The sequence below is a fragment of the Peromyscus eremicus genome, chromosome 7, assembly GCF_949786415.1.
Source record: "Peromyscus eremicus chromosome 7, PerEre_H2_v1, whole genome shotgun sequence".
Taxonomy (NCBI): domain Eukaryota; kingdom Metazoa; phylum Chordata; class Mammalia; order Rodentia; family Cricetidae; genus Peromyscus; species Peromyscus eremicus.
This window is the reverse complement of record NC_081422.1, coordinates 66,090,174-66,114,443: the sequence shown is the minus strand read 5'-3', so window position 1 is coordinate 66,114,443 and position 24,270 is coordinate 66,090,174. Positions and strand designations below refer to the sequence as shown.

Below are 24,270 nucleotides of genomic sequence, written 5' to 3'. Positions count from 1 at the left end.
GCTGCTGAAGTGAGACACGGAGGTTCTGATGGGGGTGACCGACCTTTAAGGAAGCAAGGCTTAAAGTTCACCATCTCTGGTTCATTTTCGAAATCCTGTACAACTACATAAAGGTGGCACTGACCGGTTAAAAAGTTACTTGCTTACTTTCATTTTCCTTGGCAGATAACAATTACATACAGCAATGGGTCTCATTGTGACATTTCATAGACGTAGCTGATGTCTTTTGATCCTCGTCACCTCACCACTCTCGTCCCCTCCCTCCTGCTGACCCCCTTCTCTCCCCACCCGGCCTCCCCTCTGCTTTCACATCTGTGCGCCCCTGTCAGTTTAGGGGTGCTTTTAGGAAGGGGGTGCGGAGTTATCTACAGGAGCATGGGCTGTACCACTGAAGAAGGTGTCTTTCTCTCCACAAGCAACCGTCGACTATAAATCAGGTGGGGTGGGGCTGTGTGAGCCCCTCAGTGATGGAGTGTTGGTGCGTCAGTCTCGTGAAGCTTAATTCCAGCTGCCGAGTGCAACGGCCATGTCATGCCTGTGACAGTGTTCACGGCACTCCGCTCCTTCCTCTGGCTCATCCATTTTTTTTTTCTGTCTCCTCTTCTGTGATGTCCCCAAGTGTGGGAAGGGAGGATGCAGATATCCCACGTAGGACTGTCTTGCTTACTTTTGGTTCTTGGCAAGTTTCTCTGAGATGCTTGGTGGGATGAGTAGTCCTTATCTGACATGCTTGAAATACTAGAAATACATCTAGCATTTCTGAATTCAGAGATTTTGGAATATTTGTCAAGATTTTATTTGTCATTTCCAGTTCAAAACAAAAAAAAACAAAAAACCTCACAATCCAAATGGCTTTTAGTTTTGGATTTGGAGTATTTGAGTTTTGGCTTTTTTTTTGTTTTTGTTTTGTTTTGGTTTGGTTTGGTTTTGGTTTTTCAAGATAAGGTTTCTCTGTGTTGTTTTAGAGCCTGTCCTACATCTCACTCTGTAGACCAGGCTGGCCTCGAACTCACAGAGCTCCGCCTGCCTCTGCCTCCCGGGTGCTGGGATTAAAGGCGTGGCTGGACATACAGCAGTTGTCTCCTTCCAAGTGGGGCTGTGCTAGAACTGGCTGGGGTTCTGCCAGCCTCCAGTAGAATGCAATGCTGGAGTCCCCCGTCCTCAGGCCAGATTTTCCGTGAACCTGCTGAAGGAGTAAACCTCCTCTTCTCCATCTGCAGGAGGGTTTGATATTGGCAACCAACGAGTCCGAGGTGAGCCTCCCTGAGTCAGCCTACCGGGTTGGGCTGTTTGAGGCTTTCCCACTGGCCAGTGAGGCTCCTGGGACCCAAACTGCGGTTGTACATTCCTCAAAACTATTAGATGAGTGCCACCTTGTGGACGAAAAGAGCACTGTAGCTGTCGCTGATGATTTTCTGCACAGCAATGAGTGTGATTATGTTCTTGGATTTTGTACCTGCTGGTTGCTTAGAGACCATTAATTTAGTTTTTATTTTAAACCTCTCTTGAGATGGCGCCAATACAAGAACACTTAGCTACTTTAGTGACTTTCAAGTAAGTGGTTTTGACCCCAGCCCATAATAAGAAAGGTGTCATTCATGCAACCTAGTGACACATACATCCATACAAATATGTTAATATCTGATACAAAAACATCATAATACTTGTTCATACTCTGATTTTTTTATGTGTTCTGTATAATTGAAAGAGTAGTCAACATCTAATCGGTTGACTTTATAATTTAGCAGTTTACAGCTTACAACTGAAAAACTCTGTTTTATAAAATGGAAAGCCGAAGCCTAAAGAGAGGTGGAATTTGCTCCTCTCTGCTTTGGAGTGGGCCTGTGCACTCTGTCTTCTGGCCTCCTTGAGGCAGGCATGTACCTGGTGTGCAGACATGTATGCAGATATGTGTTATGTATCGAACTCTCTCTCCTTCTAGTTACGCCTCAAGGAGGAAGAGTTGCGGGACTACCAACGAGCTGAGGATGAAGCGCTCACGAAAAGGCAACTTCTGGAGCAGTCGCTGAAGGACCTGGAGTATGAGCTGGAGGCCAAGAGCCACCTCAGGGATGACCGCAGCCGACTCCTTAAGCAGATGGAGGTGTGTGGGTACACATCTGGGCCACCAGGGAAAGGTCTCCTATGTAGGAAGTCTTGGGTTTTCACTCTTTCTAGCTTGATGATTTAAGATCTTTTCTTGTTGGGGCAGGGCGGGGGGGGGGGGCAGTTTATCATGTTGTAGTGTCAAAGCTGGAGGGAGTGAAGGGTACAATTTAGTCTAATGGTTCATTGCTTTGAAGAAGATATAAGCTCATCCCCAAAGAACTTAGCCGATGGTGTTATGTCCCTTCAGCAATGTTTCCCCTACCGAGGCTGCAAGACTCCTGATTGTCCAGTCAGGATGCACACTGTGCCTCAGACCCCAAACCACCCATCCCCAAACCACACAGTCCATTCTTATTCCTGGCCCATCTTCCTGCGTGTGTATGTACCGTTGCTAGAGTTATCGGCAAATTATGGTCCAATTCATTGCTGTTTCTGAAACTGCCCAAAGCAGTCACCAGCTGGGGGTGAGTATTCACAAGCTAATACATAATGCTTGAGGAAAAAAAAAATATAAATAAAATACCAGAAGCCCAGTGTTCATGGTCCTCTGAGATGATGGGAAGAACCTGAATTGCTAAAAAGGAATGACCCTAAACCAGAAACATATGCATGCCCCCCACTCTGGTGGAATTTAGAGAGTAAGAAAGAGACTGAAAAACAAGCCTCAGACTTTTGGGGAGACATTAACATTGTCAGGGTTTGGATAAAAGACAGGCGTGGTGCTCAAGGCCAGCAAGAGATGGCGTTCCTCATTCAGCTTTTTAAATAAACAGAAATAGCTTTTTAAAGTCTCCAGGGTGCTTTGCAGTTTGTATCTGGGAAGTGAAGTTTGAGCCAGTGGAGATTTTATTAGATGGACCTCTCTCTGAGACCAGAGTAGCCTGACGGCAATTTTACTGCTTTGTTTACGAGGCTGCTATATTTTTCTAATATTTTCTTTCTGATCTCTTTAGGGAGCCATTTTCAGATAAGCTAAGGTCAACCTAGTTAACTAGAAATGGATTGTTCTAGGGCCTAGATACCCTGGTTAAAAGCAACCGGATGGGTTAGGGAGCTGGCTCAGGGGGTAAAGCATATGCCTATAAGCATGAGGACCTCTGTTCAGATTCCTAGCACACATGTAAAAAGCCGCTCATGTCAGTGTGTCTCTGTAATCCCAGTTCCAGGGAGGCAGAGACAGGAGGATCCCTGGGGTTGGCCAGGCAGTCTACCCTACTTGGTGAGTCCCAGGCCAATAAGAGACCCTTGTCTCAAAAAATAGGATGGAGAGTGACTGAGGGAGACAACTGACACTGACCTCTGTGGTCCACTTGTCTGTTGTCTGCTTGTCTACACACACACACACACACCAAGTGGAAACCTATCAAGCAGTGAATAAGGAGCTTTGGTATGATGGGCTCTGGCTTAGACCTCATATGTTATCTGAATAGTATGGATTGGGGGCAGAAAAAGAGCCTAAGAACCAATTTTTGGGGCTCTGGAGAGATGGCTCAGCAGTTAAGAGCACATACAACTCTTGCAGAAGGCCTGAGTTCAATTCCCAGCACTCATGTTGGGTGGCTCACAGCTTCCTGCAACTCCAACTCCAACAAATCCAATGAGCGCCCTCTGCTGGTCTCTTCTGGCACCTGCACTCACATGCACATACCCTCACACAGACACCTAACTAAAAATAAAAACTAAGTCTTTTAAATACAAGTGATTTCAGCTGAAATCAGATTGGGTTGTCAGAGCTTCTCCTTTGAGTCCAGGATATTCTGACTAACAAGGCATTTCCTCTGGGCAGCTTCAGGTCTTGAAACAGTAGTGCAGCTTAATACCACTGGAGGTATTTCTCCACTTGTTCTACAGTGATAGCTTCTAGCGGTCCTGCCACCATGAAAGGCACCTGAGGGGAGTTGCTCTAAGAGGTGGCTGCCATGGCCATGTTGCTATGACTCATGCCTTTCCCATTCCTTCATTAAAACGTAACTAATTTTCAAGAACTCACCCATAATGAACATTTTTTTATTTTAATTCAGCCCCAGGTGGCTGAAGCTCTGTGGATATGTTGTGATTTCTGAGTGATCTGGATGGATAGGAAACTTCAGGCAGGGGCCAGCCATGTCCTGAGTTGGTTTCTGGGATCTTCTGCTCCCAGGAGAGAGCTTTGGGGTTTCTTTATAGGTTTTTCAATTATTGTATTTATTATTGTGTGTATGTGCATGCAAGTGCATGCCACAGCATGAGTATGAGGGACAGAGGACACCTTTATTATGTTAGTCCTCTTCATTTTTATGTAGGCTCTGGAGTTTGAACTCTAGTCTGTCTTTGCAATAAGTGCTTTTAATTTTTCAGCCATCTTGCTGGCCCTCCCTGAGGGTTTGATCACTCCCCGACAAGGCCGTTCATTCACCGACGGTTCATCATTCACAGAAGTTATGAGAGTTTCATTTCTATTATTTATGGAACCATTCTTGGTTGTCAGTCAATTCTGGCGGTTTCATAGATCATACATACTTACACACAAGGGCTGCCTTTGAAAACTCAAAAGGTTGGTTTTTAAAAGCATCTGTTGGGGCTAGAGAGATGGCGCAGTGGTTAAGAGTGGGTGGCCGCTCTTCCAGAGGACCCATATGGTGGCTCACAACCCCGCCCGTAACTCCAGTCCAAGGAAACCAATGTCCCTCTTCTGGCCTCCACGGGTATTATACACATGTGGTACACAGACATGCAGACAAAACACCCATATACATAAAATAAAAAAGAATGAAAAAATGTTTTAGAAATATACATTTAAAAAGCATCTATGGCTCCAAGTTTACCCAGACCTGTGACAAATCTTGGAGATAAGAAACACAGGCTCAAGTCCCCCAGCCCCCAGGGTCAGAGCATTCTGAGGTCTGAGTGGGGAAACCTCTTTCTCTCATACATAAAACTACCTTGAAATGCTTCTTTCTTAACTGTCAGTGATATGAGACAGAGACCAGAGGGACAGATGGTTATTCCTCTGTGATGGTGAATTTCCCAGAATTGACCACCACTGTCCTGGGTAATCAATCGGTGTAGGTTTAGGACTGTCCACCACACAGTTGCTCATGGGCACTCTGAAGAAGAGGCAGGCCAGAAGCATGTGCTTGCGCTCCCAGGAGCCATCCTCTTGAGCATGAAGTATTTGAAGGAGTGTTCAGGATGGCTTCTCAGATCTTATGTTGACTTTAATAGGGACCGCTTTAAGATACCAATATAATACATACTAACACAACTTTAGTGTTCATTGGGGCTTAGGGTAATGCCCTTTCTCCTTTTATATATTTTATACATGCCCAATTATATCACAAAAGCAACAAAACACATGTTTTTGAAAATACCTGCTTTGGACAGTACAAGAAATCTATGTATGAGGACTGGGGGTGTCGCTCAGCTGGTAGAGTGTTTGCCTAGCATAAATGAAGCTCTGGGTTCAGTCTCTAGTACCCAACATACAGGCACACTCTTGTAATGCCAGCACTTGGGGGGGCGGTAGAAGCAGGAAGGTCAGGTCATCCTGGACTACATAGCAAGTTCGAGGCTAACCTGGGATACATGAGAAAAGTTCTTGCCATACAGCTCAGGATGAAACCTTTAGGAAGGAAGAAAGGGAGGTGAAGGAGAAAAGAAAGGGATGTCTTGTGTTCCCAAGCCCTAACAATAATCAGCTCTCATTTGCCTTTGGGTTTTTCTTCCATGGGCCCCCCTTGCTCCTAATCCTGTGTAAGTGAAGAGACCTGTTTATGTGTCCCTTTCTCAGGACAAGGTGGCCCAGCTGGAGATTGAATTGGAAGAAGAAAGAACCAGTGCTGATTTGCTGTCTGAGAGGATCACTTGGAGCAGGGAACAGGTACGAGGGAGCTATCGAGGGTGATGCCTGGTATTATGGAGAAAGGATGCAGGAGAGGCTAAACCTGAGGATTCCTTAGAGCAAGGGGGAAACGTTCTTGCCATACAGATCACGATGGGAGATCCAGTAGTCTTTACCATAACAAGCCACTAGGAGGCTTAGCATTGTCTGTTCAACTCAGAGTGACTAGGCTGGAGGTTTGGGGGCAAAGTGCTGTTATCACTGGGCTGGCAGCCCCTGTTCAGAGCTGAAGCTGAAATACTCTCTGGCTTCTTTGCCACCCACCCTTCTGATGTGCGCAGGCTTCCTTGGAAAGCGTGGTACTCAGGGGCTATGGGATGGGTCAGTGCAGGGATTTCTAAACCAGGCTCCTGGACTCTAGTTCTGGTTCCTAAACTATTCTGATGGTGGAATAGCATGCAGAAGCCCAAGCAGCAGAGGTTGAGAGAGAGAGAGAGAGAGAGAGAGAGAGAGAGAGAGAGAGAGAGAGAGAGAGAGAGAGAGAGACTTCCCTGAATGCCAAGATACAGACAGATACCTCAACTTTGACCTTGGCTCCCCAAAGCTCTTACTGTGTTTCTTAAATTCTCTTCCTGGACTTAGAGTTGTTTTGTTAGGTGTTCCTGCCGGTTTGGCTAAGGATCCCGCGTCACTCTGGGGCATTGCAGAACCTGCTAAGCATGCATAATGACAGAAGTGCCTGTGGCTTTGTTTTGTCAACCTTCCTTGTGACACAGGCACAGTGGGAGGAATGGTGAGAACTGTGTCACCTTACCAATATCCAGGCAGTTAAAACCAGTTTCCAGTTCCCCGATTTACACCCAAAACAAAACATAGGCACGCTGAACCAGAACACAGTGCCTCCATAGCTCAGCCCAGGACCACGAGGTATCTGGCCCCAGAATGACTTTGGTCTTTTCCTTTTCTTCTCACTGAACATGGTCACGGGGATGTGACTGCTTGCCTCAATGGTCAATGTTGAAAATTTTCCACTGAGTCAAGAACTTGAGGTCCATACAGGAGGAAGATAAGGACACTAGCCTGGGGGCTGCTGGGAAGGGCACTCCGTGGGCAGTTGCGGGCTTTTCCTGTGCTGCCTCCCATGGAGCTCTGGGAAATTCCCAGATTATTGAGTCTATGAAAATGAGGCTGGGACTGGAGATATAGCTCAGCTGGTAGAGTACTTGCCCATCAAGCACAAAGCCCTGGGTTCAATCCCCAACACTGCATAAACTGGCATGGTAATGTATGGCTGGGATCCTAGGAATGTAGGCAGGAGGATCAGAAGTTCAAACTCATCCATCCTTGGCTACACATGGAGTTCTAGACCAGCCTGGGCTACATGAGACCATTTCTCACACATAAAAGCAAAATGAAGCTATCTGGGTAGAAGGTTCTGAAGGCTCCCCTTTCCCAGCCTGCCAACGTTAGCTCTATTGTCCTCTCTAACACTGTGTCTGTGAGGTAGAGGGTAAGGCCCAAGTTTGCTGTAAATGGAGGAGCTGAAAACCAAGTTTAAACTGATGTAGAAACTGATGAAAAACAAAAGCCCCAAGATAGATGGATGCTTCTCCTTCCTTCCGCTCATGGTTTTTGGTTATAGGGTCTTGCTATGAAGCCCAAGCTAGCCTCAAACTCTCCATCCTCCTGCCTCAGCCTCTGAGTGCTGGGGTTACGGGTGTGTGCCACCATGGCTGGTGAGTGAAACCCACAGATTGAGTTCTTTGACCTTTGATGCCTCCCGATTTGAGAGGGACATTTGAAGGGATGCCCTCCGCCTCTCCAACAAACATTCTTCTCAAAGTGGAGGTTGAGCCAAGGCTGATTTTTCTGCCTTTAAAATAAAGGCCATGTGGAGAGAGCTTTGGGTATAGACAGACAGGCCCTGGCCAGTGGGGACCTTCCAGGGCCATGCACCTGTGGCTGCCTGCCATTCTCACCGCAAGAAGAGGGACACTCAAAAGACACCCTTTCTCCTCTCCCTTGTCAGTTCTGAACTTCTGGTACCCCTAGCAAGGGCGGCCACTAAAGGATAGAAAGTGGCGTCTGTCCCCTTGAGTCCTATGAACAGTGTTTGCCCTGGGTCCCCAGCAGACTGCTACTGGGCACTGATAAGAGAAAGCCTGGGCAAAGATTCTTTTTAACTCTTGCTCTCTTTAAAAAGTTAAAGTTTTCTGTTCTCTACTTAAAACTCATTATTTCTAAGTTCTTCCGAATTTTTGCTTCCTAGCAATATCTCAGACTTTCTCCTAGTCCCAGTGATAGGTAAACAGGCTAGATGAAAGGATTCCAGCAATATTAGATCTGACAAGGACGTCAGAGGTCAAATCTCCTGAACTGTGTAATGGGTGAAAGATTTGAGGCCCACAGCCAGAAAGGACTTTGGCCAGAGGTGTGTGGCAGCTGGCTGTAGAGGCAGCTCAAGCTTCCTCTTTCCAAAGGCAGTGTTTTAACTACCAGGGCCTGCAGAATACAGCAAACAGGACCGCATGCACGGCAGAGCGGTACATCTGCAGATGTCCGACACGAGGTCAGCCTGGCGAAGGAGGTGAACATGTAACAAGTGGTTAGCTAACTATAAAATGGCACAGATACGAAACACCAAGTGGAGGACCCCAGCAGCCAGTGAGGGCAAGGCCACCACGGCAAGAGGGACCAAGGAAGGGTTTTGAGAGGGGTCTCAGCCTGGAGTCAGCTTTGAAGAAATGATCTGGCTGAGAGTAGCCCAGCAGAGTGGGCACGGCCTCCGAGCCAGAGCAGATTGGCAGGTAAGCACGGGATGTTGAGAAACCATGAATGCTCGCACACACTTCCGGTTTCCGTGAGGAAAGCAGAGGCGGCACCTTTGGAGAGGCAGACTGAGGCTTTTGAATGGTGGTATCCTCAAGGCGGTGGCAGGTATGGAAAGTTGTTCAGTATAACAGTAAAGCACATACAGTGTTCTATAAGGTCAATACCAGAGCTGGGGGTAAGGAAAGGTACCCCGAGAAGACCTTAACTGGGCTGCTCCTAGGGGCGGAGAAGGCAGCTGTGAGAACACTCTATTCTATGCCTCTGGCTTTGCTCATTATCCCCCCTCCCCCATACTTGCTGGCCCCATTATTTACTTTCCGAGTCTTGGGGGTTTTCTTCCATACATACTCAGGATAATAAATAAACTCAGAGAATCCTAATCAAGATAAATGTTTTCCACACCTTTGGAGGCTTAGACTGGCTTTCAAACGTGGCTGATATTGAGAAGGAATAGATTTGCTTTGGCAGAAGGCCATATTTATAAAAGGGGCGGAGTGTCTGTCTGTTTTCCCACACACAGAACAGAAAGGCTTCCATCTGACTTGTGTGTGAGCTGAAGAAAGACTCTCTGAGGAACTGTTTTATGGGCTTTGGGTCTGTTTAAAGCCCAGAGAAGCCTTTTTACCTTTCTTTCTCCAAAAACTATGTTTCTCTGCTGGATCCAGTAGCAGAGACCTATAAACCTAGCTACTCAGGAGGCTGAGGCAGGAGGATTGTCATTTCAAGGCCGGCCTGAGTTACAGAGTGAGTATAAGGTCAGCCTGGGCAGATTACTAGTGAAATTCTGTCTCAGAACAAGAGCCCTGTGACACTACACTTTCCTACATCCGGGAGGCCCAGATTCAACTCCCAGTACCATAAAACCAAACTCAACATTTCCATCCATGACTCCTGCCCACCACACTGAGGACTTTGAAGGATTTTCTTGCATGCTTTCTTGGCTGTTTTCATGGCTTGGAAGGTATAGTCACTGCCTACAGTCACCTAACTTGTAAGAAGTAGGGCCACAGTGTGACTCTATCCTTGAATCAGATTCTAAAGGTCTTCACGTTAAGAGTAATATTACCCGGGTTGGGGATGTGGCTCAGTTGGCAGGGTGCTTGCTTAGCACACACAAAGCCCCGAGTTCATTCCCCAGCACCTCATAAACTGGATGTAGTGGTGTCTGCTGGTCATCCAGGTGTGGGTGAGGGGGTGAAGGCAAGGAGTTCATGGCCATCCTAGTTACATAGCAAGTTTGAGGCCAGCCTGGGCTACAGGAGATCTTATATCAAACAACAACAACAATAATAGTAATAGCACTTAAAAAAAATAACCCTTGTGTATCTTATTTTTTTTAACCTCTGTCTCTTCTGACTCTCATTTGTGTAAAGGGCTCAGGTAGGCAGAAAGAGATCTAGCCTGTTGAGTTTTTAAACGTGCTTGATAGGCTAGTATCCTGGCTCAGTGGGCATCACTGCGTATACTGCTGTTGGTAGCTGAATGCACGCAGCAAGGCTGGGCTTACCCAAAGGCATCCGCTCAGCCTTGAAAGCCAGGATGACACAGCACGGTGGTAGGTTGACTCATCCCATGCCACAGCTGGCGGGCAGGGGGAAAATACCAACTTCAAAAATTGGGAAGCATCACCGTCTTTGCAGGGGCCTTGTTGCCTTGGAAACCGCCACACACATCCCAGTGGGTAAAGCTGGAGGCATGAACAGTCCCTTTCAGAAACTGCTCCTTTGTGGCTGGCCCACACCTGCTCCTCAGTTAGTACCTGGGGACACAGGAATGAGTGAATGAGACTCCAAATAGTCCCTTTTCAGGAGCAAAGTGACAGACCACAGTGGCGTTTCCTCTTTTAAAGAGACTTCAGGCTCAGAAAGGCCTCTTACCATATCAGCTACTCAAAACTCCACTGTGCAAGCTGGCTGATGATAATTCTTAGGATATAATTTCTAATCCCAGTCCAGGAGCATAGGCTTGCCAACCTCTTCACAGACCATTGACAAACCCAGTCCAGGAGGCTGCTATTATTAGCAATCATAAATATCTCTGGCTTTTCATTAGCCCAAAAGACTACAGCTTCTAATCCTGAGAGCGAGCTCGGGTCATGGGTATTCCAACGCTGCAGGCTGCTAAAATCAATCATATCTGCTGTTTCCCATCAAAATGCTCCATGGTTAGCTTTCATCCAATCCAGCTGCCATAGGCTGCTGCCTTCCGTTCCTGTTGGTTTTAATTTGGCTGCAGAGTTTTGGTTCCGTCTAGTTAATAGAGCATGTAAAACACTAAGCTTACATGAAGTATTTCTCCACCCTCACAATTACTTCCCTGGGTCCAAACAAGGATAAGAATGTGACCTCAGGCCTTGGGCGCGGTTCTGAAGATCTGGGTGCTGAGTTGAGTCTCTGAAGCGGTGACTCCTGGCACTCGCCCGGGTTTGTGGTGAAACCAATCCTCTTGGGACCTTTTCTGTAACGCCACGCAGAACTCCTTGAGGTTCCTTCCCCAAGGTGGATTTATTTTAGAGTATAGTGTCAGGCTGTTGTTTGGAAGCATGGAGAGGAATCTGTCCTGTTTTCCAGGGCTCAAGAAACACAGCATGCCTGGCTACTGTCACTGTTGAGATTTTTATGGCTGTGTTTTATTCTTTCCTGTTCTTCTGATTTATTTTACACTTCCATTTTAATAGCCCTCTTTTGAGGGGACATGGTGGGGTATGAGGAGTTACTATTTTATTTTTTTCATTTGCCTGCAGCTCTCTGGGAAGAGGGGACTTGAACTTGCAGAGACCTTCAGAGATGTCCGTGTTTGCCCATGCCCACCCTGTCCTCCCCTGCCCCGGTCCCATCTTAGAGCTCTGCCATATGGGAGGTCTGTTTTCTGGCAGATGCCCCGCCTGAGGCTGGTGGCTGCTGCTGTCATCTATGCTCGCAGCTGGGACCCAGCACTGGGACGTGGCAGTCCCCATGCCCTCCATGCCCTCTCCACTCACTCCCCTGTAGACATTTCCTTTGGAACTCTACAGAATTCCCCACCGACACTCTGCTTCCTGTAGGGTTTTTCCATACATCAAGAACTGAGGGATTTTTGTCAGAAGCCTGAGGGTAAAATCCCCAAGCTGCTTCCATCCAGATCTGATCCAGGCATGGTCCTGACTCTCCCATCAGAAAAGCAGGGAGATGGCACCTGCGTGGGAGTTTCCAGAAGGCTTAACAGGCTGAAGCAGGGCCGTTCCAATTACCCTAGTTACCTGCACAGCTACAGGGAGAGGCTGTCCTCTGCCTTTGATACATTTTTATTACTTCTGCTCTTCTCAACCTGGGACCCCACAGCAACTTGATTTCTCTACTAGTATCTGGGTCTTCTGTATCCCTGCAATTTGGGGGACCAATTTCTCTTTTCTGCAGGATAGGGCAGGGACCTCTGGCTTCCTTGGAAGGCTCCCTGAACATCCTAAAGGATAGGGCAATCACCAAACACCTACTGTTCCAGGCAACTGAAAGGGCCCTTGGGGGCTGCTTTGCTCAGGTACATGAACCTGCAGCCCCAGTTCTGTGAGCAAGGGCCCAAGCGGGAGAAGCTGGGCCAGGCTGCTGGTCTGTGGAGTTCCCTCCCACACAGTGTCCCTTAAGTGCAGGTCTGTGCCCCAGGGTGTGAACAGTATGGCTTCCCCTAGGAGGCACACCTGTCCCCCTGTGTCCAGAGCAGCTGTGAGCCTGCATTCATTACCCAGCAGTCACAGGAGTAAACCCAGGGCCTTTCAGTGGCATGTGACTCTTGAGGGCTCTGGGGTAAGAGGAAGGAATGGCCAGTGAGTGGCCCGTGTTCTCTGCTTGCCCCTGTGGTGTTGGCATTTTTACTTGGCTCTGTACAAGGATGACCTAAGGGAACTGGACTTGAGTGTTTTGGTTTTGGTCTTAATATTTGAATACCTTTAGAGGGCACATTGTGGTCACTTGACACATGTGTACAAGTGGGTTATTTTCTAGTTAAGGCAATAAGTACTACCATCTCTTCAACAACTAATAATTTTTAATGCAATACTACTTATTCTTTGAGAATTTTATACATGCATACGTTTTTTCACCCCACACTTTCTCCTAACTTTATAGTTTGTTTTAATTTTTATTCTGATAAAATTGCATACAGTATATTTTGATAATATTCATTTCCCTTCCTCAACTCTTCCCAGATCCTCCCCCATATCCCTATCCCACCCAACTTAATGTTCCCTCCCTCCCTCCTTCTCTCTTTGGTTTCTCTGTGTAGCTTTGGCTGTCCTGGAACTAGCTCTGTAGACTAGGCTGGACTCAAACTCAGAGATCTGCCTGCCTCTGCCTCCTGAGTGCTGAGATTAAAGTCGTCTGCCACCACTGCCCGGCCAATGATGTTCTCTTTAAAAAAAAAAAAACACACACACACATAATAAAACACAGAGTCCTGTTTGTGCTGGCCAACTACTCCTGGGCATTGGGCCTCTCTGGTGTGTGGTCAGTATACCAGTTATCATGCCACTGAAGAAAACTGACTTGCCCTCAGCCAGCAGCAATTAAATGCCAATAATAGCTCCTTAGCTAGGGTGGGATTTTATGCCCACCTCTGCTCCTGCATGCTGGGATTTTATCTGAGCTTGTGGAGGTTTGTTTTGTTTTTGTTTTTTTTTTCGAGACAGGGTTTCTCTGTGTAGCTTTGGCACCTTTCCTGGATCTCGCTCTGTAGACCAGGCTGGCCTCGAACTCACAGAGATCCACCTGCCTCTGCCTCCTGAGTGCTGGGATTAAAGGCGTGTGCCACCACCGCCCGGCTTGTGGAGGTCTTATACATGCTGTCTCAGCGAGTCTGTGTGTGCATCTGCCCTGTTGTATCTGAAAAACACAATTTTCTTGAAGTTATCGACCACCTCTGGTTCTTACAATCAATCGTTCTATCTTCCTCTTCCACATAGATCCCTGGGCTTTGAGAGGAGGGGTGTGCTATATCCCATTTAGGGTTGAGCATTCCGAAGTCTTTTGTTCTGTGTGCACTGACCAGTTGTGGGTTTGTGTGTTAAGTGCCCCCTTTTTATTAATACCCTATTGAGTCCGATTAGTGCTGCCCATGTATGCATGGGTGTGTGGTCAACCTACCAGGGACTATAAACCCCCAAAGCAAACCAATGCTCCTTCCCCAGGAGCGGTCACCATGCAATGGTGTCTCAGCTAGGAGTGAGGCATTAATCATTTCTATGTGTTGGGAACTTCATATTTACCTAGTCATTTTAAAATGGACCGTTTTTTATTTTTTGGTCTCTTTGAGATGCTCTTGCCATGGAGCTCAAGTGGGCCTTGAACTCGTAACAGTCCTCCTGCCTCAGCTTTCCAGGTGCTGAGATTACAGATGTTTTGATTGATAGTCACTATATGTGCCAAAGAAGAACCAGAAGTAGCGACTGCATTTTTGTGGTTTTGATGTGTCTCATTGACTTTTTCATCCTCTTTGCCCACCGTCCTTCCCAGAGTCTGACCACTTTTCCATTCAGTTCTACAGACGTCGCCACAAAAGTGATAACCTGGTGTTTGTCTTTCTGGCACCGGCTTGTTTCAGTTAGCAGCATGAAGTCCAGGTCCTCCATTACAAAGGCATAATGAATCTTATCAAATGTTTTGCCCCTATCTATAGAAATGACCTTATGGTCCTTGTCCACCCATGTGTCCTGTCATGCTGATCATATGGTCTTGGGCCAATCATTCTGTGCATCCTGTCAGGTTTATACTGGTTGCAATGTCTTGCTTCCTTTGCATGTATCTTGCTCGTGGTATATGACCTTTGTGATGTGCCGTTGAGTTCTGTCTGCTGGTATTCAGTGGAGAGTTTTTGCCTCATGTTCTGTGGAGGTATTCAGGATTTTTTAGAGGTTATCTCTTTGTCTGGTTTTCTACAATGCTGCCTTCATGAAAGGGCTTGTTCTGTAGAATACAGTGACAAAGCCTGAAGGCCCAGGATGTTTTTAGATGGGAGATGTTTCATTATTGCTTTGAGCTATTTCCCGTGTATTTGGTTTGCATGTATAATCTGTATGTGGGTGTCAGGTACCCTGGAACTGGGGTTACAGTTATGAGCTGCCATGCATGTCTTGGGAATTGAACCCGAGGCCTCTGGAAGAGCAGCCAGTGCTCTTAACCACTGAGCCATCTCTCCAGCCCCAGTTTAGATTTCCTAGTTCTTCTTGATTCAGTTTTTATGTGTTTAAGAATTCTAGGTTTTCCAATGTTTTAGTATGTAATTATTCATAATGAGCTACGATCGTTTGTATTTATGTGATGTTTCTTTTTTCATATCTGATTTATTTGAGTCATCTCTTTTTCTCAGTTAATCTAGTTAAGGTTTGTCAATTCTATTCTTTAAGACTTATTTTATGTGTATGAGTGCTTGCCTGTATATGAGTGTACATGTGATGCCCACAGAGGCATCAGATCCACTGTGGCACTGGAGTTAACAGACCACTGTGAGCTGCTGTGTGGGTGCTGGGAACCGAACCCAAGTCCTCTACAAGAGCAGTCAGTGCTCTTAACTGCTGAGCCATCTCTCTAGCCTTGTGGATTTGTCAGTTAAAAAAATTATTGGCCATTTGTATTATATATATTTATTGTGGGTGAGGTTGTGGGTGCCATGGCATGTGTGTAGAAGTCAGTTCACTCCTTCCGCCATGTGGATCCAGACAGACAGTGAACCTGTCAGGACTGATGGCAATCCATTTACCTGCTGAGTCATCTCACAGGTTTGTCATTTTATTTCTGATCTTATTTTCCTCCGGCTAATTTAGGGTTTGTTGTTGCTGTTCTGTATTTGAGGTGCATTGTTAGGTAGATATCCAATTTATTTAAAGATCGTATTTGTGTACAGGTGCCCAGAGGCTAGAGGAGAGCATCGAATTCCTTGGAGCTGAAGTTGCAAGAGGTTGTGGACTGCCCGACATGGGTGCTCCGGAGTCCTAATGACCGATCAGCCTCCCTCTCCAGCCCCATTGTTTTAGTTTTTCAGACAGGGTCTTATGTAACCCAGGCTAATAATGGCCTTCAACTCCCAACTTTCCTACCTCCACCCCCCAGTGCTGGGCTGGCCTGTGCACCCACCCAGATTATGATCTATTTTCACGTATACGTCTATTGCTATCAACTCACCTTCAGTGCTGCTTTCGCGTTAGTCCACAGATTTTGGGGTGGCTTTCATTTTCGTTTGTAAAACTTTAGGAATTTCCTTTTCAGTTACCATGGGTTGTTTAGGAGTGTTATCTACTTTGTGTTTGTATACTTTCCATTCTCTTTCTCGGCTTGTAATTTTATTCCATTATCATCTGTCTTAGCTTAGGGCTTTATTGCTGTGAAGAGACACCATGACCATGGCAACTCTTACAAAGGAAAACATTTGATTGGAGCTGGCTTATAGTTCAGAGGTTTAGTCCATTATCAACATGGCAGGAAGCATGGCGGCATGCAGGCAGACATGGTGGCATGCAGGCAGACATGGTGCTAGAGAGGTATCTGAGAGTTCTACATCTGGATCAGCAGGCAGCAGGAAGAGAGTATGCTACTGGGCCTTCTGAAACACCAAAGCCCACCCCTAGTGACACACTTCCTCCAACAAGGCCACAATTCCCAATAGTGCTGCTCCCTAAGAGGACACATAATATAATTTCAAAACTTTCAGTCCCTTGGGATCTCATATATGGGCTAATGTGAGTTACTGTTACCCTAGAGCGGGTGGCTCTCAAATCAGGTATTTACACTACGATTCATAACAGTAGCAAAATTACAGTTATGAAGTAGCAACAAAATTTTATGGTTGGGGGTCACTACAACACAAGGAACTGTATTAAAGCAGCATTAAGCCGGGCGGTGGTGGCGCACGCCTTTAATTCCAGCACTTGGGAGGCAGAGCCAGGTGGATCTCTGTGAGTTCGAGGCCAGCCTGGTCTCCCAAGCGAGTTCCAGGAAAGGCGCAAAGCTACACAGAGAAACCCTGTCTCAAAAAACCAAAAAAAAAAAAAAAAAAAAAAAAAAGCAGCATTAAGAAGGTTGAGAACCACTGCCCTAGAGGGTGTCCCATATGGTGATACGAATATATATTCTGTGACTGCTGATGAAATGCTCAGTAAGTGTCCATGGGGTTCTGTCTTAGTTAGGGTTTCTATAGAGCTGTGGTAACTCTCATAAAGGAAAACACTTAATTGTGGTGGCTCGCTTATAGCTCAGAGGTTTAGTCCATTATTGTCATGGTAGGACATGGGGGCATGCAGGTAGACATGGTGCTGGAGAAGGTGCTGAGAATTCTTACATCTTACATCTTGATTTGAAGGCAACAGGAAATGAACTGAGACAGTGGGCATGGCTTGAGCATATATGAGACCTCAAAGCCTGCCCTCATAGTGACATACTTCCTCCAACAAAGCCACACCTTCCTGTGCCACTCCCTATGAGCTTATGGGGCCCAGTTACATTCCAACTACCACAGGGTCCTTCTCTATGTAGTGCAGCTCAACTCAGGTGTTTGTTGGTTTTCTCTCTGGATGATCTGTTGAATTCCTACTACTTTTGTCTGAGAGCTCTCTTTAGAACTGATGATATTTGAATCTACATGTTGGGTACATACGTATTTACACTGGTTAGATCTTGCTGAACTGGGCCTTTATCAACATTCCGTTTAAAATCTGTTTCATTTTTATATCATGTATTAAATGGATAATACATGATATAATACTAATGAGTTTCATGACACTTCATACATGTGTATGCTTTGATCATCTGCAATCTCCTATTATCATATCCAGCCCCACATTGTTCTTCCTCTACCCTCAAATCATTCTACTTTCATGTTTTCTATAATTGTTAAGTGTATACATACATGAGTCCATTTAATGTTGCATGGATGTGTATATTTTTAGGGCTGGCCACTTGGTTGCTTCATGTTTAATTGCATGATAAATCTCATCTAAGCTCTTTATTCAATATCCCTCTATCAGTGAAGTCAGTTTCTTGTAGGCAGTATACAGTTGGGATTTTATTTCTTTCTCCATTTGGCTAATCTTTTGATTGGTGAATTTATCATATTCACATTTGAGGCTGTTATTGATATACATTCCCATCTGTCAACTACATTCTGCTTATTTTATATGTATTTGTTCTTTCCTACCTCTTATTATTTTTGTGATTTGTTTTTCTCATCTGTGTATGTTAGAGTCCCCTTCTCTTTTGCATATCTGTTCTTCTACTGGGTTTTATAGATGTTTTCAGGATGATAGTTATCTTTTCATTTCTAGTGTTGGCCTCCTTGAATATTTCTTGTAGGGCTGATCTGGTTCTGATGAATTCTGTTTTTGCTTATCTGGGAAATACTTTTACTTTCAGTTATTAAGACTACTTGTGGGTATAGTACTGGGTGTCTGTTATTCCTTTCAGTATTTTTGAATATAGTCTCTAGCCTATAAGATTTCTGTTAAGAAATATGCTTTAAGATTAGTGGACCCTCACTTACAGGTGACTTGACACTTTCTTCTAGCTACTTTTATGATTATGTCTTTGTACAATGTTCTGTCTGCATGTATGCCTGCATGCCAGAAGAGGGCACCAGATCTCATTACAGATGGTTGTGAGCCATCATGTGGTTGCTGGGAATTGAACTCAGGACCACTGGAAGGACAGTCAGTGCTCTTAACCACTGAGCCATCTCTCCAGCCCCCCTATCTTTGTCTTATACTTGTGACATGTTGACTACAATAGCTCTGGTGATCTGTTTTGAGTGAATCTGTTGGGATACTTTGAGCATCTTGAATCTCTTCAGATTGGGAAATCTGGGGCTATATTCTGTGAAATAGGGTTGTTCGTGGTGGTCTAGCCTGTGGTGGTGTCATCTTCTTTCATGTCAGCAGTGTCTCTGTGCTGTAGTAGACTTCGGTGGTTCCTGAAGGAAGCCACAAGACTGTGCAGCATACATGGGCTTGCAGAGCTGCACCGAGGCAAGCCCTCATGGAGTGGGGCTTGAACAGCTGCCAATCTGTGGTGCAGATAAAGAAAGGACTGTCCCTACATTCCTCAGATCAGGCAGAGCTGACAAATCTTGTGGTCCCTGAGTCATAGGACATCCCTGGGACCCACAAGATGAATATGGAAAGAGAGCAATTCAGTATGTAGTAGCAGGTTTGGCTACAGTGACTATTGTTATTTTTAGTTAACTATTATTACAATTGTCAAGGGATCAAGAGTAGCTAAGAAAACGATCTTATACCCAAGAGCAAGCAGCACGGTGGGCACCCCTGCGTAGGCCTCCTTCATGAAAACCATGCCAGTACAAAGAACATGAGAACCAAGTTTTAATCCTGTGGTTTTTGCTCTGCTTGTTATAGATGGAGCAGATGAGGAACGAGCTACTTCAGGAGAGAGCTGCCAAGCAAGACTTAGAGTGTGACAAGATTTCCCTAGAGAGACAGGTGAGGACAACCACTCCATGAGTTCCTGCCTCCTCGTCCTTTATGCTGGGCTTCCTGGTATTCTCCTATAGGGATGAGGTAGAGGCTTTCCCCACCCCAGGGTCAGTACGTGGGACACTGAGGTGAGGGACTGGATGAAGTTCACGTTCACCCACAGCATCAGCCTTTCTTGGAGGTTGACTCTGAGGTTCTCTGCTGAAGGGCCAGGTCTTTCTCATGAATGGACAGAAGGCTCCAGTTCAGTGACACTCCTAACTGACAAGGTGACTCACTGAGAAACTGGCCCCAAGTAGGGTGCAACATTTAAGGAGGACTCAGCATCAAAAGATTTTTAACACAATATTTTAAATGACTGACAATAATCAGTGATGAGAAAGCCATTAACATGGGAGGGCACAAGTCCAGCCTAAAGGGGATGGAAAGTAATCATACCCTTAAAAAAGTAAAGAGCTAAGAAGGATCAATAAGACCAGTTCTTCCACACACTATTCATGTCAGTCTGTCATTGAGAAAACTGGTAAAGGGGATGCCCATCCCTCCATGCTCGGGAGTCTTGACACATGCCAGTCCTTTCATCCAGGCTCAAAAGGCAACATCTTAGAGACTCTCCTTTGACCCGTAAGACCTGAGTTCAAAGTGGTTTCCTGGTACAATCTCTGGGATTCCCCTGGTGTCTAGGCACTGACCAAATCCCTGACTCCACTCAGTGTGCTTCTGCCTGAAAAGCATGCCCAACTGAGTCCCTCACAGGCCCCCTGTCTGATTCCAGAACAAAGACTTAAAAAGCCGGATTATCCACCTGGAAGGTTCCTACAGGTCCAGCAAAGAGGGCCTAGTGGTGCAGATGGAGGCCAGGATTGCAGAGCTGGAGGACCGACTAGAGAGCGAGGAGAGGTGAGACCAGCCTGGTGTGGGGTAGGGGGCCAGACAGGCACTGGTCATTCATTAGGGCTGGCGGGTTGGGGGTGTGTGTGTCTCCTCCCAGCCTTACAGTCACTTCCATTTCTCAGATGAAAATGGTGAGCTCCATCAAGGTAAGCCATAAGGTGGCCTGGCTGGGCACTGTGCCTGGGCTGAAATTTAGGAGTGGATTGCAGCTGGCTACTGTCTGTCTGCATCCTATTGAAGAAAGTGGGATGCATTGTAAGCTGTTGAGTTTGAGCCAGATTGGAGGCAGGGGGCTGCTGTGGCCCTGAGAGCAGGTGCATTCAAAGAGAAGTTGCCAACTATATACTAGGTCCTTCCCCAGTGGGTAGGGAAGATGTGGGACCCCTTCCCAACAAAATGATTTTTAGATAACAACATAGCCCAAGGATCAGCACCACAGTGAACTTGATCAGCCCCTCCCCAACCTTCCTTGAAGGTTCCCTGCATATATGTGCATAGTTTCAGTAAGATTTCTAGGTCCGGCTGGCACAGACCCCAACTACTGGTGGTCTGTGGTTCTTTGCTTCAGAAGTTAAGCTCAGTAGTGGAAGAACTCAGGACACTTCTGAGTTCTGGTCTTGCCACCTTGGGAGAGTCTTGCCCTTCTTGGGGCCCCATTTCTCCTCCTGTGACACCAGCAGCCCTCTCTTTTCACATAGGTGCTTTTCTCTGACCCTGAGCAGACCAGGCACCCGTGGCTGGGGAGTCCCATCTCCTCCTTGCAGCCTGGGCTTCCTGCGGAGCCGAGCATAAGAGGTGGTGTTCTGTTCTGCTTTCTCTACTCCCAGGGATCGGGCCAACCTGCAGCTCAACAACCGAAGGCTGGAGAGGAAGGTGAAGGAGCTGGTGATGCAGGTGGATGACGAGCATCTGTCACTGACTGACCAGAAAGACCAGGTAAGAGAGCCTCTGCCTCCTCTCAGCTGAGAGCCCGTGTGCCGGGCTGGGACAAGTGGAGTGTGTATGCCAAGTCCCCGGCTCCGCTCCTCCCACAGGATGCTCCCACTTTTTCTGTGAGGCAGGGTGTCTGGGGAAGTAGCCAGGTCCCTGGCATCTCCTGCTCTGGCTTTTCCAGCTCAGCTGGACCTTCAGTCAACACTCAACCTCCACCTTTCCTCACGCAGCTGAGCCTGCGCCTGAAAGCCATGAAGCGCCAGGTGGAGGAGGCTGAAGAGGAGATCGACAGACTGGAGAGTTCGAAGAAGAAGCTGCAGAGGGAGCTGGAGGATCAGATAGGTGTGAACGAGCAGCTGCAGGGGCAGCTTAACTCCATGAAGAAGGGCTTGAGGTGGGTAAAGGTGGTGGCCCACCCACAGCCTCCCCGACAATGGTGGAGTGCTTTCAGAGTATTCTTACTCCTATGGCCTCAAGACAGGTTTCCATTGTTGTCCTGTGGTGTTGTCCCATCCTTTGAGGTGAAAGCGGCTGTGTCTACCGAGTCACATGTCACCCCACATGTTCAATAAGGTCTCACATAAGTCATCCTCACACCGGTGCTCAGCAGAACCCGAGGCACAGAGCGGGTCAGGGTATCCCTGCCATGGAGGGACATCTCCTATCTGACTGGAGAGTAAAGTTCTCATTTATATATATATTTATTATACCCTTCTAAAAATGAGGATCTTCTAAGCTGCTATGAGGAAAACTGAAGGATGGGGCTAGAGGGGTGTTTTCCTACCCCAGGACCAATGTGGGGGATATTGTGGTGAGGGGTGAGCACAAGTTTATGCTCACCCAGAACACCAGCCTTTGGGGGAGGCTGCCTATGCCGCTGATCCAGGTCACTCTCACAAGCTGACAGATGGCTCCAGCTCACTGAGAATCCTACCACCTAGGACTGGGAACTGGCTGCAAGGTCGGCTGGAGGATGCAACAGTTAAGACAGACTCAGTGGGCAAAAGATAATGTTTTGCCCAACTGTTAAGACATTATTGTGTGAGGATATGGCTCAGTTGGTAGAGTGCTTGTCTCCCATGCAGAAGGCCCTGACTTCCAACCCTAGCAACCCATAAGGTAGGTGTGCTGACACATGCCTGTGATCTCAGCACTTAAGAGGCAGAGGCAAGAGGACTCAAACTTCAAGGCCACTCTTGGCTGCATGCTTAGCTTGAGGCCAACATGGGCTACATAAGACCCGGTCTCAGAAATAAAAAAGTGTTTGAGATTCATAGTGAATAAGAAGCACCCTGACCAGCCATATTGGAGTTAGGAAAAAGGAGAAATCAGTTATACTGTCCATGGCTCACCCCATCAACACTGATCAGGAGTAATAGACAGTTTACATCTGTTGCTAAGAAAAACATCTGGTGTTTTTCATGTATATGCATGCAGTGGGGTGGAGGTCAGGAGTCCGACAACCCTCTCCCCCATCTCCAACTCAGAGACAAGCCCCAGCCAGGGTCAAGAAACATGTCCTTTGTGCTTTTGCAGACTGAAGACGCTGCCTAGTAAAGTTCTGGATGACTCTGACGACGATGACCTCAGCAGTGATGGCGGAAGCCTCTATGAAGCGCCACTGAGCTATTCTTTCCCCAAAGATAGCACCATCACCAGCCAGATCTGAGTCCGCTTCCAGGCCTGCTGATCCTGACAGGGCTCTGCAGCCATCCAGAGCAGGAGGCACCAAAGGGGGCTTGTGAAAGGCGTCAGATCCACCTCACATTCCTCCCCAGGGCCTCCGTCATGTGGCTGAGCGACCTTGGATCTTAGCTAGGGAGCCATTGGAGTTTGAAAGGACCTAACTGGGACATTTTGGAAAATGCAGCTAAGATGAAGCCCTGTGTGCACCGCTGTCTGCCGTCACCCCTCCTCCTGTCCCGAGAAAGGTCCCCAAATGCCAGCTGTAATGAGATAGCCTCAGTAGGGATGGAATGGATAGACTGTACATATTCTAGACCAGACCTTCTCAAGGACTGCTGCTGTTCTACTTTAGAATGTTCCAGAGCCTTTGGAGTTCACACACTGATAGGGATTAGCTTTTAAAATATGAAGGTACCAGATCTCAAGTATTAAAAAGCCGAGGCAAAGCAGGGAAGAGGGAGGGATACTCTGGAAATCAGAGGGGGTCAGACAGGAAAGTCAGCCCTGGGAATCGATACTTTGGTCGTATGGGAAAACCACTCATTGATGGTGGTGGTGGTGTGTGTGTGTGTGGGGGGGACTTTAACCTAGGGCTTAGTCTGTGGCCTTGGTTGCTTATTTTATCTAAACCATGCTAAGAGCACTTGCACTCCCCAGTTCCTTTCAAGCAGGGGGAATGGGGGTACAGATGGGATTTTTAACAAGTGCTGTTTCTCTCAAAGGACAAGAGCCATGCTATTGCGTCTCGTTGGCCCTTTTTCTCCACAGCAGGCCTCCAAGGGATGCTCGCTCAGGCCTGGAATTGGAGGGGTAGGAGGGAGGGGCTGTGAGATGAGGTTTATGAGCTTAGATGTAGGATGAGGTGGGAGGCAGCCAGTAAGTTCATAGGGAAAGGGATAAAGGGAGTCGTGGGTGTGGAGCTGGTGTAAGAAGAAATACGGAGAAGTTCCTGAAAGCTGGGGGATGTGCAAGGGTGGGTGAGGGGTGTTGAGTTGGAGCTTGGAATGATGGGAAGAAAAGAATTGGGGGTGCTGGCCATCTGAAGGTCTTTTCCAGGAACGAGGTGACATGAATGATATCCTAGTGCAAGCACGTGATGCCAAGGTGGCCTTGGGAGGATGCTGGGCATCCCTGCCTATCTCCTGGCCTACCCATGTCACCCACTAATGAAAGACCCTTGTAAGTTGGCTATGTGTGTAAGGCAGAGGTGACAGGACACTGAGGCAGGGTCCCCAAGCTTCCCAACCTGGGGGTCAGGTTGCCATGACCTGCCCAGTGCAGGTCACAGAGTTCACCCAACCAGATTTAAGGTGAAGGGAGCTGAAAGATGAGCATTGGCTACTAAAGAACTAAGCCCTAGTACACCTCATGAGGGTCACTGTCCCCTTGGACACAGCCTGGCATGGCCCTTGCCTGGTTCCTCACTGGGTATGGAGAGCTTTCTCCTTCAGCCATTCCTCCATTTAACAAGTACTATCCATCAGTGTGTGTCAGGCCCAGACTGTGGCACTGGAAACATAGGGAGTGGAAGGAATAACATCAGTCGGGCTGG

The 24,270-nt window shown here is 47.0% G+C and overlaps 1 protein-coding gene across 1 annotated transcript in view; it reads left to right on the top strand.

Annotated features, from left to right (window-relative positions):
- The window catches only part of Cgnl1 (cingulin like 1), a 109,827-nt gene extending 86,880 nt beyond the window's left edge, over nt 1-22,947 (top strand). The window contains exons 12-18 of the mRNA XM_059268211.1: nt 1,943-2,104; nt 5,879-5,968; nt 19,128-19,211; nt 19,981-20,105; nt 20,927-21,035; nt 21,263-21,426; nt 22,569-22,947. Of these exons, the coding sequence (XP_059124194.1) occupies nt 1,943-2,104; nt 5,879-5,968; nt 19,128-19,211; nt 19,981-20,105; nt 20,927-21,035; nt 21,263-21,426; nt 22,569-22,701 (867 nt within the window). The 3' untranslated portion in view covers nt 22,702-22,947. The remainder of the gene's footprint in view (nt 1-1,942; nt 2,105-5,878; nt 5,969-19,127; nt 19,212-19,980; nt 20,106-20,926; nt 21,036-21,262; nt 21,427-22,568) is intronic.
- Nucleotides 22,948-24,270: the final 1,323 nt, after the last annotated feature.